The following is a 16,934-nucleotide window of genomic DNA, read 5'->3' as shown; positions in this document are numbered from 1 at the left end:
TTTCAAAATACGAATGTTTGAATTAATTTTTTGTTGGACTCTTTTTTTTTAAATAATGTCTTGCCAAATCCTTGTAAAATAATTATCGAATCTGAACACTTATCATTTTTTTTTTACGTTGAGCAATATTGACATTCTCTTTCATTGTTACTTCCTTAATTCTAAACAGAGTCAATCGAACCAGATATCAGTTCAATAAATCCGTTTGTTTAATAGAGCCTTTGTTTTTTTTCAATCAACACCCCGCCGCCAGATGATTTTTACCGAGGTACTTTTAAGTATTTTTGAATATTTAAAACATTTAAATAATTAAAAATACTCATCGATGCTTTTCAAAACAAACAAAGTACATTCTTACTGAGTCCATTCTGCCATCAGCCCGCGACAGCATCTTGCATCATTAACCTCTGATTCTTAAGGATGACTAGTATCTAATTCTCTTCACCCCTGAATCGAAAATTAAGGTCACCAGAATAAAAAAAAAAGATGAAACTCTTGATTGTTGAACAATTCAATTCTCCTGCTCAGCGCCTTAGTAAATGTATAAAGAACAATCTGGAGAATTTACATACTGATATTAAGGTGTAAAGTAACAGCAGTGGTCGGGCACTTCGCTATCTGCACCACACTCTTCTTCCCTTTCCTGGCTGATGTGTTCTGCGACAGATCACGTTTGTTTCTGATGCCATCTAGTCTTATTTCTACTAGCACAAATTAATTGATAGATTCCTCAGAAGAGTACAGGAAGATAGAAGTGGACAGCTCTAGGTGACGGTCTCTGCCCCTTTTCGCCTGTTTAATCGTGTAGCTGTGTACACTCGTTTCTTTCGTAGCTCAAGTATTGTTCACCATCTTCGAGTTTCTTTGAAAAAAACATAAAAAAGATAAATCACGTTTCGGCACGGACTATATTTTTCTTTTATTGAAGGTTTGGTTTATAGACCACTTAGATTCATTTATCTCCTATTTGTCTATCAGTTTAATTTTCTTACCGATTCTGCGGGGCAAAGGCCTTAGTCCCACTCTTATCGTAATTTTTTCAGCCCTCTCAGCATTTCTGAACATTTACTTCCATCTTTTTGAGAGAGAATTTCCTTCTGGTCACGTCACAAAATATTTATGCCAAAATATTACTACTATGATCGTCTTAACGAGTGGCCTCTTGTATTACTCATTTCCACGAGTGACATCCAAGCTGAGCCGGAGATATTGCAGCGCTGATGGAAGACAGTATTCAAAACCCAGACAATATCTAAAATTATACAAAAACATCTCCGCCCATTGGCTAAGCCATGTATTGTTGGGGCTTTACTGATAACCATAAATTAAAAGGATTTATTTTGTCGGCGGCTTTTGCATATGATTTTCTACTAATTTGCATATCTTGAGTACCTTGCGTAGGTAGTCAATTCATATCTTGATGTCCGTTCGGTGCGTGTAGTTTGTAGACATCGTAATCCTCGGAGCTTGCGTTTCAGCATTTGGCGCCAATCTTAACATTTTTCCATCGAAGAATTTGCCGCATCTGTTTCTGCGCTAAATTAAGTGGTATCTATTTTGGTGCGCGATTTATCTTGCGTGATTCTTCAGGGTGACAAGCGACAAGATTCGAGGCGATCGTGAAGGAAATCACGCCAATTTAATTCAGAAAAGCACACAGATTTATAAGGTGAGTTGTTTTCTCTTTCGTTTGTTTACATTTCTGCCTTCAAACTGCTGAAAAATTGCTCTTGGAGCAGTTGATAATGTGCATAGCACTTAGAGCTCGTGGACAGAGTACCAAACGAACATTCGAACATGCAAACAGTGGAGAACGCTGCCCTATATTGAAATCTAACTTTCTGTTTTTGGTAAACAAGTCGGTTTTCTCTTCTCTAGATCAAAGACCTTAGAATGCAAATACCTTTTGAGAAACTCATAGTCAAACAATGAAATTCTTTGTTATGAAGTGGTATTTGTACGTTATATCAAGGAAAATATTTAACACATGCAATCGGTATGCCATTTAGTTTCATTCGAACAAGAACCGTAAACTTAAGTTAATGATATGAGTATTCTGAAAAGCGGTAATTAATCTTCACACTTGAAGCTAAATCAGAGAGGTCTGGTTTAAGGTTATCCTATTTAAAAATGGCCCTCGATCCATGGTAATTCTTCGATGGGTCAAGTTTTTGCCGTTGGAGGTACATCGTTTAAAATCTATCTCTAACTGAGCTGTCATTTCGTTTTAAAATATTCTCTCTCTATTTTTCCGTCTTTGTTCGTTATTGCTTTTGATTTACCTACTATGTATGTAAATATTCGTTGCTCTTGAGCGTCACATATCCCTGGTAGTGTGGAAAGCCAATATAGCGTACAATTTCCTTTTGAATTCTCGAAATAGCTCCATCAGAGTACTTTGCAATTTAGAATAAACCTGTCGGCTTGCAGTTAAGCCGATTGTTGTTGATATTTCTCGCAATCTTGTGAACAGTCGTCTTTAAACTTTATTGCTCAAGTTAGAAATTCGATCGAAAATTTACCAAGATCCTTATCCAAAGCAGCGATAATGAATTATAAGTTTTGATACTTCTTTCATGATTTTTTCAGTTCCTTGTGTTTAGGTAGCAATTTGGGGAAATTAAATCATTTTTGGGCTTAGAAAAACATAAGCAAATCGAAATCATGCCGTGAAAATTATTGGCGTTACAGACCTCACCCTAATGAAACATTTGACCTTTTAGCATTTAATAGAAAGTAAGATTTAAAACAGTGATAACAGCAAATGAGTTCTTTTGTCGCCCACGAATAGCCTTAAGTTAATTTGAAAGATCTTTCAGCATTTCATTTGAGTTATCACTAATTTTCTGTAAACGGGTAGATGATAACAGTTCATCCTTTTCATTTAAAAAAGTTAAATCGAGAATTATGCCTGGTTGCAATTTTACAAAAGCGCTTGGAGCTAGATTCTCTTGAAAGGCCAACATGAAGAGTTTTCGAAACCGGCCGCACTTCTGAGTACAAAAAACCAAGATTGCCTGCGTGAATTTCGAAGCAAGAACCTCCTATCTCAGTTGATTCATTTGTCAGTTGATCTTTAATACTTTATGGTGTGATTTTTTTTGTCAATATTCTTTTGTTTATCAGGTATGGTACTTTATCTAAGATTACTCTGACAATTGATGGATGGCCAATAAATCTTGTTTCTTATGGTTCAAAAAGCTTAAGGAAATGACTTATCGGTTCCTTACTCTGAACGTAATATCGCCAGAAACTCCGTCAATGCCGTGAGGTTGTGAAGTTTTAAGCTATTCGAACAAAAATGAAATCTTCGACATCTTTTTATAGTCTTCTCGGAAAAAATCTCTTTCGACGGAATTTAAGATTTAAGATAAATTTATTTCGGAAGAAGAGGAATTCTTTGTTTTGATGCGAACTAAGTCTTCTTCCGGTTCGTGGTCGACGCGGGAAGCATTGCCATGGCAACGGCAGAATTTGACTGACAAGTTTTTGAAAACCGGTAAACCCCTGGGAGGGTCAGTAAGGCCCAATGTTTGTCACCGCGTCGCAATATAGTGTGAAGGACATGAAATCTTTTTGAGTTTGTGAGCAGTTTCACCTCTACTTTTTTGTTTCTGTTTGAGAAGTTGTCAAACCGAAAGAAGTATCTTCAAATCGTAAAATTCGCTTTGTCCATTTGTCTAACCCGGTCGAAGTGAACTTGCAGTTTGTGATCATGTCGATTAGAGGACGCGAATACAACGATGATTCTGCTGCGAAACTTCTTCGTTCCGTCCGACAGCAGGTGAGCTTGATTTTCGTAATTTTTGAATGAGTTAGGCGATATATAAATCATCATAAATCTTTGGTAGTGGTTGTCTGTGGATTTACGTGTGCATTTGCTGTCTTTGTGTAGAATTTGAGGTCGCATTACTTAAGAGTAACTTTCTCGATCGACCATTTTCGTTGAACATATTTAGCGAGTGAGCTTGTAAACACTCTCATGATTTACTTTTCCCTTGTGACAGGAAGCTCACTTTGAAATGCTTTCTCGAGAATTGGAACAAGAGCGCAGAAACGTGGCTCATCAATTGGAAAAGGTAAACTTTGATCTCCATAAAGTTTTGATCGAATACCAGCTTTCCTATCGAACATTTTCGTCTTTCGATAGAAGCTATTCGACGACAGTAAACTTTTAATGGGATTTAACGTCACTTGTTTTTCTATTGCAGTGTAAATATGGCTCCGAAACAGCAAGTGTGAGCTCGATGGGGAGGTAATATTGAACATTTGCTTTGAGCACGGAAACTTACCTGCGAGTAATTTGAATTTATATAAGAACCTTCTCAGCTTGAAATTATTGCTAAGCCATGGGTTTGCTGTTGTACGTTGGTGTAAGGCTATTGTGAGTTGTCTCGAATGCTTACTTTAGATTTTGAAATTCGAATCTACTTTGCCGGTAAACCCCAGCTAAAATCCCCTTGAGATCGGACGGAGGACATCACATTTCACTCGTTAAAACCCATGTCAAGCGAGGGCAGTCAATGGTGACAACTGGTTTAGTAGAGCTTTCACCATTCAGTTTGTTTTTATATTTCAAATATTCCCTTAATTGGTAAAGATTGGTGATTTTTAGAGCATGATTCATAGAGGTTTGCTTTTATATGGAAAGATTTAAAAGCTTTAAACCTATAATGTAAGAATTTTTCTAAAACTACAGTATCTTATGTACGTAATTCCAGGTATTCTGAAGTCTTTAAACAGAAACATTGATAACCAAATTGTTTGAAGTGTCGAAGTTGGATCATTCTTAAAATTTCCTTATCTGTGTTTTACGAATAATATCTCTTGGATCTCGTGCTGGCAACATTCACTTTCCATTAAACTGCGTGAGGAAGGGAGATCTAAGAGATCGTAACGGGTATAATGATTGCTGATTGATTTGATCTCTTAGAGAACTTAAGCTTTTGAGCCCATTAGGGTTTAAAGAAACGTGGAAAGGGTTTTTTTTTTTTCATTCAAAAACAGTGGTACTGATATTTCTTAATGACTCCTGTGGCCGAAATCGATATTCTAAGATAAATGTGTTTGGATAATTTTCCGTGCAGGTACTGTTTGATTTGTACAAGTGCTATTGTTCTTAGGAGTAAACTATCTCCTAGTTCATCGTCAAATTCTTTGTTGTTTCGTCAAAACTGAAGGACGTTTTCCAGTTTACAATTCATTGTTGTGGTTTTTAGAATATATTCGTCGCCAAATTAATTTTTTAATTCCTTTTCTGGTTTTTGACGTCAAGTAATAGAGATCTTTGCGGTGTTGCCATTAAATTACATGGAATGTTCCAAAGTGTGAAATATTTTTGGCTGAGGTGTCAAACTGTTGACAGTTTTCTAGAATGTGAATTTCCAGATGTAATTTGTATTTAGCCAAGAAATTGTTTGAAGTTACTGCACAGGATGTACAAGAGCAACTGTTATGATTCCTTTTGGACTGATAGGTTGTCTTGTTTCATTTTCTAAAAGCAGCATTGAAGATGTTTGTGACTAATTAGATTATCTTTTGACAGATACAAGCCTCAGTTTAAAATACAAAGGTTAGGAAACAATTAAAATGTATTTATCTTCCTTTTGCAAGTTTCAATGAACTTAAGGTCATAGTCATAAACTGAAGGCCTTAAATTTTGATGGATAAGGCAGGTTTAGACTCCATAATCTGCTCTATTTTAATAAGCGACAACATTCTTTCTTTGCTGTGAACATTTTTTCAGACCACGGCGCATAAGTAAAGTTAAAGGAAATGAAGTGAACTAAACTTTTTATCAGACTCAAATTTTCCATTTATAATAATTTGACCTCAATAAACATGGCAATTCCTCTGATATTTAAGTATCGAGGTGCTTTTAATCATGCAAATTTTTTAGTTATAATGAGAACTTCCCTGAAATATCCCCTTATTGGGGAGGATTCCTAAGAAATTTCCTTAAACATGTAGTAAGGAAACTCAACTTAGGTAAAACAATTTGGTATTTGGTTTCAGGTTTTTTTTTTTTCTTTTTGCGATTTATGTTTAATTATCTTGTAGTTGGTGTGTTTTTCCTTATGAGCTAGAATACCTTGCTTCTTTTTTATATAAAGTAAAGGGATTCCATGTTGCCACAATTGATGTCATCTGTGTTCTACTGCAGAACAGATGAATTACTTGGAAAATGTTTTGAATAAATCAGCTGATACTCTCATTGAAGGTTTTATGCTTGGATACATTTTGACATATGATGAGGATTTAGAAAGGGCTTGAGTTGCCATGTGATAATACTGACTTGTACATGAGAGATAAAATGTAGAAAGAACTGGTGTGATTATTTGGGATGATGATAAGTTGCTTTTGTCAACAGTTCCACTGATGATTCTTTTGTTTGGCGTGGAAATCAGGGGCCAGGAAGTATTGGTGATGAACAGGATCTGTCAGATAATGAGAGTCAGCTAAGTGGATCAGCTCTTGTTGATTCATGCTTGTGAGTGGGAGAAACCAAAATTGAGTATATGTTCTCTGTTTATTTGTACTTGTACATGGTTGAATTTGTAATAAAATATTCAGTTTTTTCTTTCTAGCTTTTTACCTAGTGCTACAGAATAGGGTTTAAACCCAAAAGTACCTGTCAATTGTATAGTGTAATTTTGCGAGGAGGATAGTCTTGGAAAGGACTGTAAGGTTTTACAATCTGAACAGAGGTCATCATCTGAGTTGCAACACTGATGTTAAAGTTATCATGTATTCTGGACCTAAATTGAATGTAATGTCATTCATGTAATTTCAATATTGTTTTGGCACTTTTATTAATTGTAAATTATCGTCTATATATTTTTTTATAGTGGGTATCCTTTTCTTTTGTTTGAAGAACATTGAAAAGGATCTGCACTGTGATATTTGTGTATTTAAACGAGTGTACCTTTGCTGTCAATAATTTGTACTCCTAAGATCTAAACATTTAATTTTCCACACTATACCTTTCTTATATTCTTAACTTTAAGAATCTGGTGTAAAATCAAATGATATCCCCCAGTTGATATCTTTTATTTGATGGTGCTTTAGTGATATAACTCCAAATTAACTCAATCAAATTGTTAGTGCAGTATAAGATTACAGCAAAGGTGGAAATGGAGTGAAACACAACTTGACACATTTAATGTAACATAGCTGCAACCAAATCTCCTGTTTACTTGCTTGAGGTAGACTGACATGCTCTAAAGTAGATTTGTAAACTTGTTAGAGGGTATGCTATATCAATTCTGCCCCTCTGCTAAGGTTCCTTGCCTTTACCATTGTCCTGTGATAATGTCTGCATGGCTTAGTGCCACATATCCACTGTTGTCCTCCTGGGACAACTCTCTTGTTGGAGCTGTGCACTGGATAAGCTCTTTCTTGGCTAGGCTTCACTTTAGCTGTGTTTCTCCAGCATGACTCTATCATATACCTCAATAAGTGCACTACAACAACCATTACATTGTCAACTGCATCTTAGGATTGACTTCTCCTGAGGGAAGTTCTTGTGTTTGTTTTGGGAGAGCTCTGCTTACCTTCCAGTATTTTACCCTCACAGGAATTGCATATGCTGTCTGCATACTCCTCTACCTTATTGTCTTTTTTGTGATCCCTTCCTTCCCCCATCAAATATAATCATTATGGCTGTACACAAATCTGGCAATTGGAGCAGAATTTCCTTCCAAGAAACAGCTCTGATGGAACACATACCATTGAGTAGACAATGCACTGTAATGTTGCAATACTTGCTGAATCAATGGTGATCACTCTTTGGCAAAGGAGTGATATCTGAGAGAACCTCTGTGTGTAACAAATTCATTAATACCACAGGACTCTTCTCAGGTAGTTCAAATGCTGGAGTTTCCCTTTCCTTCATGCAATTCATTTAGCACTCCTTCAATTTCAGGAATTAGAAATCTTTCACAAATGATTTCAATCCATCGTTTGCATTTTGCACTACCACAACAAGGTTTGCGCAAGGTGTTAGATTATACTCACCTTCAGTGGCATCTTTGTGTAACAGCTTGTAAAGTTCCTTATGAACTTTCTCCCTTAAATTGAAAAGCAACTATCCCTAGGCTAGTAATTTGGCAAAAAGCTGAACATTGAGGTCAACAAGCAACTAAATTTGCTGGTATTTTGCTTTGAACTTATCATGGTTTGCACTGTTCACTGGGTTCTATTGAACCTGGAACTCCAGGACTCTCAGCTTTACAGCCAGTTTTCTGCCAAGGAATCTTCTCCAGTTCTTTGCTTTACAGTTAGTTCTGCTAAGATTATCTCTGCTGAAGTAATATTGGCTTCGAATGTCCTGACATTATAAAATGGACTTTCTGCTCCATACAGCTTTTGCTGTTTCTTTTGTCCTTTCTGCAATGCATGGACATTCACAATGGATCCGTAGACAATAACATTTTTCACTGGTATCCCTCCAAGTTTATTTGTGATTTACACTCCTTTCACAAGTACTTTAGAGCCCCAGTTAAATGTCTCCCTTGTCCACATCGCCAGAATTATCCTGCAGCTGGTAAATTACTATCCTTGCTCTGCCTCCCTGGCTTCTGCCAAAACATTGTCCTTATTCTTCCTTGTTGCCTTCCCCCCTTCACCTTTTGACGGCATGTGCCATGTCTATCATCTGTTATTTAGGTTTAATGTGGCTTTTGCAGTACAAATTGTTCCATTGTACTGCACTTGGAATAGGTCACTGTAGATCCCCAGTGACATGTCTGTCTTGTCCATGTCACAAGATTTTGTCACTTGACAAAAGAGGAATTGAAAAAGGTGTCCAATAATGGAGATTTGACAGTTTAGGGGAAGCATTAAATGGGTTGATTTGTTGTTTAATTTGTGGCCATCTTTGTAGTTTTCTTGCCATGAACAATACAAATAGAAATAATTTGCGACTAGAGCAGAAGTTAGTAGAATATGAACAGTAAGATATTGATAGATTTAACATCAAATTCTCGAAGCTTCAATTATACCTAATCTATTGACAATGGAAAGGAGAATTGATATTGAGATCTAGACAGTGAAAGGGATAAATTACTTCCTAACTATATTGTTGACAATATTATTATAAAAAGTGTGTAATTGTTTACAATATCATGTATCTTAATGTAAACTGGAAGTATTTCACTGTCTTTCTTGTTCTAATAGAAGTATTTCACCTTTGAATTTGTGAAACTCTCATGAATGTGACAAATTCGTAAGGTTTAAGTACAATGTGCCTGATGATTCATGTATGAATCCAATACAACAGCTGATACCACAGTGGATAATAAATTATATATTAGTTTTATGTAAATTGAGGGAAAGAAAAACTCATCTCATAATTTCATACAATCCAGTACAAAAACAATAGTTCTAATAATTCTGTATGTAAAGCAAAGATTCTGGCAGGTAAGCTATTGTCATTTAACAAGTTGTTATTATACAGTGTATGTTCATGTAACATAATTGACACAATTCTACAGATACATTTTAAAATGCATTTTACATCTCCCAGTCCTTTGACATTTAATGCATTGAAATGACATTTAAATACAAGGACTACAAAAATATTGTTACATGCTGAGAATTGAAAGGCTGGTTTTTTTCCTTTCCCCGGCTTATTGTTTAAAAGATTAATTTTCATGAAAAAAGTTTGGGTGCAAGGCCAAACTGTGTCTCTGTGAGAGGTATAAGATTTCTCCTTGGGTATAATTCATTAATTATTAAGATATTGATAAGCTAGTAGAAAAAAACAGTTTGCAGAATGTTTGATCAGTTGCTGAAATCCCTTGTTCTTCAACAAAGTAAAGGTACAAAGCTTTTGATAATATTTAGAGAAACCTCACCCCTATAGTTGTAAGTTGTAACTCAAAGCTGTTCAGAATCAAAACAGTTTTCCTAAACCTTTTTCGTGGTTCATATACTGTTTCCTTGTTGTCCTATGTCTGATTTTTACAATATTATTTATTTTCTTAGCTATCTGTAGAAGTTTTACTGTTTTGTTGAAAGAATATGTCATCTTGTTAAAAGCTCTTGAGTGTTCTCACAAGTATGCTACCATGCTGTATATAGAGTATGTCACACAGTAGTTTTAAGGAACTTTTTTGTAATGCATTGGTATAATTTGATTTTTTTTTATGTGCAAGTTCAATTAGCATCTTTTTGTAAAACTTATCCAAGTAGTTATCTTGTTTAAATATGCAACTAACTGAGAGAATAATTATGATTTAACTACGAAATTTATACTAGTTACCAACCATAGTTTTTTCAGCATTGTTAATGTCTGCAAAGTATTTTATCATCTAAAAATTATCTTAAAATGATACTTTATGTGTAGGAGATTTTTGCAAGGTCTTGTTAGTAATAATTATCTTTGTATTGAACATGTTAATGTGCACATGGATTAATATATTGCCCTGAGCAGTAGCTAGCTAGAACATAAAATTAGTTTGAGTGCAAATTAGGCTGAATTATTTCATTTGGGCTTTCTTTGTTACTGACTAATTGGAACATTGTCTGAAATAAGAACAAAGGGGACTTTGGCTGATCTTTAACAAAGGTTAATCATTAAGAAAAACAGATCAAAGATGTGGTACTGTATGTTAAAAAAAAAAAACCAAAAAAACAAGATCACATGCTCATTGTTTTTTGTATGCATGAAAAATTTAAATCATCAATTTAAATGTGAAATTGTGCCTTACATTTACCTTATACTTTGCATGCGTTAATAACACATGATATTTATACAGGATCAGATCAGGATGAGGTAAATGACACAAAAAGTATAGAAAACTACAGGACATGTTAATGGGAATGAATTAGCAGAATTAGGATTGTTTTTTTTACCTGTTAAATTCATCATTGGGAAAATATGAGACCATTTACGATGGCAGTTGTTTCTTTAGCTTGTAACTTTATTCCTTACAGAATATGCAACTTTTTTTAGCATCTTGAGGTGAAATTAAACAAAATCGCAGCAATGTGTCCAAGCTATTTGTGACAAGTGCAGTTAACACACAAGCACCTTGGCCTTTTGATTATTTAAAAGTTAGCTTTCTGTTTTCCATTAGGGTTTTTTTTGTTTTTGATAATTCAAATCCCTGAAAGTTTTGAGCAACCTTATTGTATTTTTCGTTGGGGTTCATGTAGTCACCAGGACTCATTTTTCTTATCTTATACTTTATAGTTGTGTGAGAAAAATTCAGTTCTGTAATAGAGGTCATTTATGACCTGTAAGATGGGCTATGAATTTGCTTACCTGCACAATCCCAGGTTATACAGCCTGAGCTGGAAGTCATCATTAATTTATGAATAAACTTACATTAAGTAGCTGCCATCAATCTTCTCCAAAATATATTCCTTTGTCATGATTTCATTCCTAGTAATTTCCACCAGTACATGGATGTACAGTGTATAGGTCTGAGTGAACACTCTGTTGACACTCTGGTTTTACCTTGAACAAATTATCACCATGTTTTCCAGCAAAAATGCTAATCATTCACATGGCATTGTAAATTTTTTATAATCTTTTTGTTTGGAATTCATGGAAAAAGGGAAAAGTCCATGGTAACTAGTTTTATGTGGCCTAATTGAGGTTTTGTGGTTTATTCAACAAGAGTGCCATGATTAACATCACAGTGAAAAAGAGATTGTATTTAATTCACAAGATTAATATTTGTAAAAAAAATTTAACACAGAGTTTGAGGGCATTTTGGCTTAGCACATGAATTGAACAGCTTCCAAACTTTCGGTGAAATGTTTATTTTAAATTCATTTGTTTTTTTCCCTCTTAACTTTGTTCTATCCTGTCATGGTTTACCACTACTTTTAACTTTTGTGATGTAAAACAAAGTTTATTCTACAAAAATTGAGATCTGTTAATTTTCAAGTAATGTCAAATGGCATTTGATATTTTAAGGTTTGTAGAATGCCTTATAGCCTCATATAATGCAATTATAGGCTTTGAACATTTTTTGTTGATGTTTCAGTTTAGTTACATTTCATCAAGGGTGTTAAATAGAATGAAGCATCCCCTATTTTCAAATATGTTTATCAGCTATTATGTTGAATAAAATGTCATGAATCTGTTGTATTTCTGTTTGTTGGAAATTTTGTTTAGTATTATGCTGTAATTGTGTATGAAGTTTAAAAATGTGTTATCTTTTAAAGTATAAAGTACTTTTTTAGATGCGTTTGGTTTGATTTGGTTTTTTCTATTTGCAGGAAAGTTCTCCAGGAAAGAGGTCTTTCTGACTCAAGGTGCGACAGTTTGTCTGTGTAATAAAAAAATTTCGATGTACATTTACTGAGTAATATATAGATTTAGCCAAGCCTAAAAGGGGAACTGGCATTTTATTTTTCCTGCACGTCTTAAGGGCACAACACCTTGCCCTGGCCAGGACTAGAAGCCAGGTTGTCTGACTCGGAGCCCAGTGCACTGACCACTGGACTACTGGAAAAAGCTGTGGCATTGGCATGCCTGTGGTACAGTTAATCATGCACGTTAAAAGTAGCACCTTGTGCAGTCGTATGGTCGTACATACAAATTTTTTCAGCTTCATGGGTTACTACTATTTTGTTTAATTATGGGGCTATGCTCTGCAAGCTCTGCTAGTACTTAAAGGAAACATTAATTTCATAGCCAGGGATTTATTATAGAACATGATTTTAATTGTAAAGCCTTGATAGGGAAGTTGATGGGTGAAAAATTATTGCTGCTAACCAGAAAAGTTAGACAGTGTTATGAACGTTTGTTATGGAGTTGCATGACTTCCATGTGGAAAGTCACATGTATTTGATAGATCACATTATTTGTGTCTTGTCTTGCCCTGAAACTTAAATCCTTAATTGTTAATCAGTGAAAAATGTTGAATGTTTGTCTGTAAAGTAGGTATTTTTGTGTTGATGAGAAATTGTGTAATTCACTCTAAAATGAAGTGGTAAAAACCATATGGACTAAATTTGCCATTAGTAAAATGTTTTCATCAAAAGTGAGACCAAACTAAGATATTTAATATGGAACAAGCCTTTGTCTAATTTACTTCCAATGAGTGAAGTCAGTTCACAGTGTTTAATGGAATTCTCCTCAGGTTTCGTAGATTTTCTTCTCAGTGGGTGACAATATTTTGGCAATTTTTCTTTTTGACATTCCAACAAAAGCACAGTATCATTGTCGTAGATGTGAAATATAAGCAAATGAACTGACACTTCTGATTAGTAGTTTGTAAAAAGGTGAACATAATTCTATGTGTTCTTTTACATGCTGCTTACCCCAGCTGATTTTGTAGGATCGCCATCACATAGAAGATAAATAAATGATTTGTATTATCATGTGGTGTTGTAAACCTGGTGTTAGTACAATCAGTTTTTAATAATTAAAATGTAGACCTCTTTTCAATGCTTATTTTGGCACAGGGATGACCAAAACCCTCTCTATGACAAAAGCATGGATCATGGAAACTCTGCCACAGTATCAGGACCACATTCTAATGCTCTCATGAACAAGGACTGGGAAAAAGATCTCATGGAGGCTGGTAATTACTTAATATATTTATAATTTTGCCATTGGAAAAAAATATACCTTAACCCTCAACTCCCATGAGTGATCAAGATAGAATTTCTCCTTACAATATCAAGCAGACAAGTGATGAGAGTAAAGACAAATATCAGTCAGGGGATAATAAGTTGATCCAGTACAAAATTCTCAGAACTAACATTATTAGAATTGTATGACAGGAAGTAAAGAGAATTACTTATGAGTTCTTAGGAGTTGAAGGGTCAAGGGTGTAAATGCATTGTGTGTGATATTTCAGTAACTCCTTATTTCAGTCATAAATTTTCATGAGGTCTCATTTATTTTATTAGTTAACAATAAGACAGTGAGCTTGAGATTTCTACTTCATGATAACTGATAAGGGCAAGGTGTAGCTTACTAGATTGCGCCATTTATGATAGAACATGAGCAGATTTCTACTAATTTACAGTACACAAAAACATCGATGGCATCTCTTAAAAGCGCTAATATGTCTTCTACTTTTTCAGACCTTACCCCAGGACAAACAGTGAAAAAGGTTGTCACCAGGACAGAAATGCGGACAGTACGAACACTGGATGGAAAAGTAGTTGAAGATACATATGATCCAGGCAGCACACAAACCACTGTAGAGCGATACACATTCGACAACAGAGCTGTCAATGGAAGCGCGCCTAGAACAATAACAAAACAGTATGTGCCTGGAGATGAGTACCGATCAGGCAGGCGGGGCCCTGGATCTCACTCTTCTGTGGAGGACTATCGGACACCCTATAGTCCAGGAAGCCAGAGTGGCTATGCTTCAGGGGAGGGAAGACGGACGCCTATGCCTAGTAACCCAGGAAGTGTGTCGGATGGTTACCAGACACCAACAGGTAAGAAATTGTAAGACAATTAAGACTCATCTTGATGCAAATGTGTCACATTTAATGTGATTGTCACTTGAAACACACACTAGGTGGTACGTACTACAGTGTGCTGCAGTGTGAGACAGACAATCACCCGCAAAACCTGACTGCTCAGTTCTTAAGTGAAATGATGTTTCATTAGGGTGCAGTTGTCTGTATAAGTGTTAACAAAACATACTGCACTATTCACCGGGGAGAGATTATCCAGTGGATAGTGTTATCCACTCTTTGATTAACCAAGCCAAGGAGTTTAACAGTTCTTAATAGCTTGTTCCATCTGTTGTGTAATGTAACAGCTGCTTTTTTATGAGGCTGTAATTAGGGGGGACTAAGAGCATTCAGTCATTGCTTTGATTAGAAAATCAGTCAGTTGTTATCAGAGAGGGGGGTAGCCAGGGTGAGGTGTCCCTCTGAGACCAGCTACCAAGCCTACAAAAAATTACTGTTGAGAATTCAAAGTTCCCTTTATCTAACTTTCAAAAAACACTCAATAACCAAACTTATTAAGCTGAACAATAAGATGGCCAACCATATTTAATAGTCAATTGCTTAAGTGCAGTTTGTTCAGCTTGTAAATCATTAATCTTTTTGAACTCCATATTCTCATAGTACATACATGTGCAGTGTTGTCATTGAAACCAGATAGTAGTAAAATCTTGTTTTCCTCAAGGTTCACGAAATTCATCTCAGTCCAGTTCAGTGGGAACTAAAGCTTATGGCATGACAAGTCAATCATTACCTCGCAGCACGTCTTCAACCCCCCGAGGGACTCCATCCTCATCAACAACCATGCCGCGGTCATCAAGTACCTCAGGAAGACAAAGCAGTATGTATATGTAATCACTGTTATTAGTGTATTTAATCCTTTAAACCCTGAGAATGATTAGCATCTAACTTCTCCTTACAGCAATACTGCTGAATAATTCATTAAGATCATGAGAATATGGATTTCCAACATTTGAAGCTTTGATTGTTAAACAAATTCTCCCTGTGAATACCAAAGGAAATTTATAAAGTAGAGTATGGAGAAAGTGGATACTGATGTTTAAGGATTTAACCCTTTACACTCTAACATCAGTATGCATATTCTCCATACTGTTCTTTATACGTTTCCTAAGGTGCTGACAAGGAGAATTTGTTTACCGATCAAAAACTTCTTTGGTTGCTGATAATTTCCTTCATTCTCATGACCTTAATGTGTGATTCAGGGTGATATTTTAGGGAGAAATTAGATGCTAGTCAGGATAAGGGATAAGGGATAAGGTATCTCCCAAGTGTACTGTGTGATTCTACTCTTGAGTTGTTCTATCAAAATGTCTTCTTATTGTTTCCATTTGGAAAAGGAGAATATTGTACAAAGATGGATTTTTATAGATATAATTGAAGTATTTTTAAGGTAATTTTTTCCCGAGAAAGTACATGTATATGTTTTTCAAACTTGCAGAAAATGTTCAGAAGTTAAATTTCAAAATCCATTACTCATAGGCATACTGATTGTTGACAAGCTCACATAAATGTAGCCCAATGTGGGTCTGAAATAGGCACACAGAAATTTTTCTTTTGTGTGCCAAGATTCAGTTCAACAGCATTATTGAATTCTGTAACGAAATAATTGTGCAGCAGAAATGAACACTATTCCAGACTTTTTTGCTGCTGACAAGATGCTAATATGTTCATAATTCTAAGAGAGCAAAATAATTAAGTCATCTTTCACTGTGTCTGTCATGTGTTTCAAAACAACTATCCATTTCTCTCTCCTCAGATAGGGTTTTTAATTAAGTTAAAAGGCAATTGGGAACATTAGCATAAAAACCTAAGGCTTCTTGTAGATAGTGTGTTAGATAAGATGATGAATTAAGTGCCTGAGAGGTAGGATATCATTGACCTCTATTGCCTCTATTGTGTTTTTTTAGAGCAGGTGTGTTTTTTTAATTAAAGGTGTTTATTTTTTGATCTTGTCTGTGGCTTTTTTTGAATAATTGATTGCAGTAGAAATTTATGTTGGAATTTGAATTTAAACTAAGATGGATTTGTGGAATGCCCAGTCTCTCTTTATGAGGTTTTTTCCTTTGATTTCGCCTGATGATAAACCAAAAGGTATTTCTGTATCAATTCTTTTGTTTTTAAAAAAGTGAAGTCAAGACCAATGTGAGTTAGGTTTTTACTCAACAGTGAAAATTGTCACCAATGTGTGACAGTAATTTTGAGCATGCTGATTGATTTGTATCATTGTTTTTTTGTGATGTAGCTTCTCTTTTGAAAAATTCACAATTTTGAGAATGTTTTTCACTCTGTAAAGTACTTTACATTCAGTTATGAACTAGATGTGGTTTTACACTCTCATGTTTGGTTTGGTTTTCCGTTTCAAAGTATACTTTTGTGAAAATTAATTCATGGAATTCACCGCTGTCTTCAAACTTAATTCTGAATTTAATTTTTTTTTTCCTTTTATGTATGTGTGATTTTTGTTTTCTCAGCATGCA

The 16,934-nt window shown here is 35.1% G+C and overlaps 1 protein-coding gene across 3 annotated transcripts in view; it reads left to right on the top strand.

Annotated features, from left to right (window-relative positions):
* Positions 1-1,396: 1,396 nt before the first annotated feature.
* Positions 1,397-16,934, top strand: part of LOC131797922 (uncharacterized) — a 36,383-nt gene continuing 20,845 nt past the window's right edge. Inside the window, exons 1-9 of one of the 3 annotated variants that reach the window (XM_066163425.1) lie at positions 3,524-3,784; positions 4,008-4,079; positions 4,212-4,255; positions 5,546-5,572; positions 6,371-6,490; positions 12,235-12,270; positions 13,426-13,544; positions 14,053-14,418; positions 15,122-15,277. In XM_066163425.1, the coding sequence (XP_066019522.1) occupies positions 3,716-3,784; positions 4,008-4,079; positions 4,212-4,255; positions 5,546-5,572; positions 6,371-6,490; positions 12,235-12,270; positions 13,426-13,544; positions 14,053-14,418; positions 15,122-15,277 (1,009 nt within the window). In that variant the 5' untranslated portion in view covers positions 3,524-3,715. Of the gene's footprint in view, positions 1,670-3,523; positions 3,785-4,007; positions 4,080-4,211; positions 4,256-5,545; positions 5,573-6,370; positions 6,491-12,234; positions 12,271-13,425; positions 13,545-14,052; positions 14,419-15,121; positions 15,278-16,934 lie in introns of those variants that run through there. The other 2 variants (XM_059115583.2, XM_066163426.1) reach the window with 2 other exon arrangements.

This window comes from Pocillopora verrucosa, chromosome 3 (assembly GCF_036669915.1).
Source record: "Pocillopora verrucosa isolate sample1 chromosome 3, ASM3666991v2, whole genome shotgun sequence".
Lineage (NCBI taxonomy): Eukaryota > Metazoa > Cnidaria > Anthozoa > Scleractinia > Pocilloporidae > Pocillopora > Pocillopora verrucosa.
This window is presented reverse-complemented; position numbering and strand designations above follow the sequence as displayed.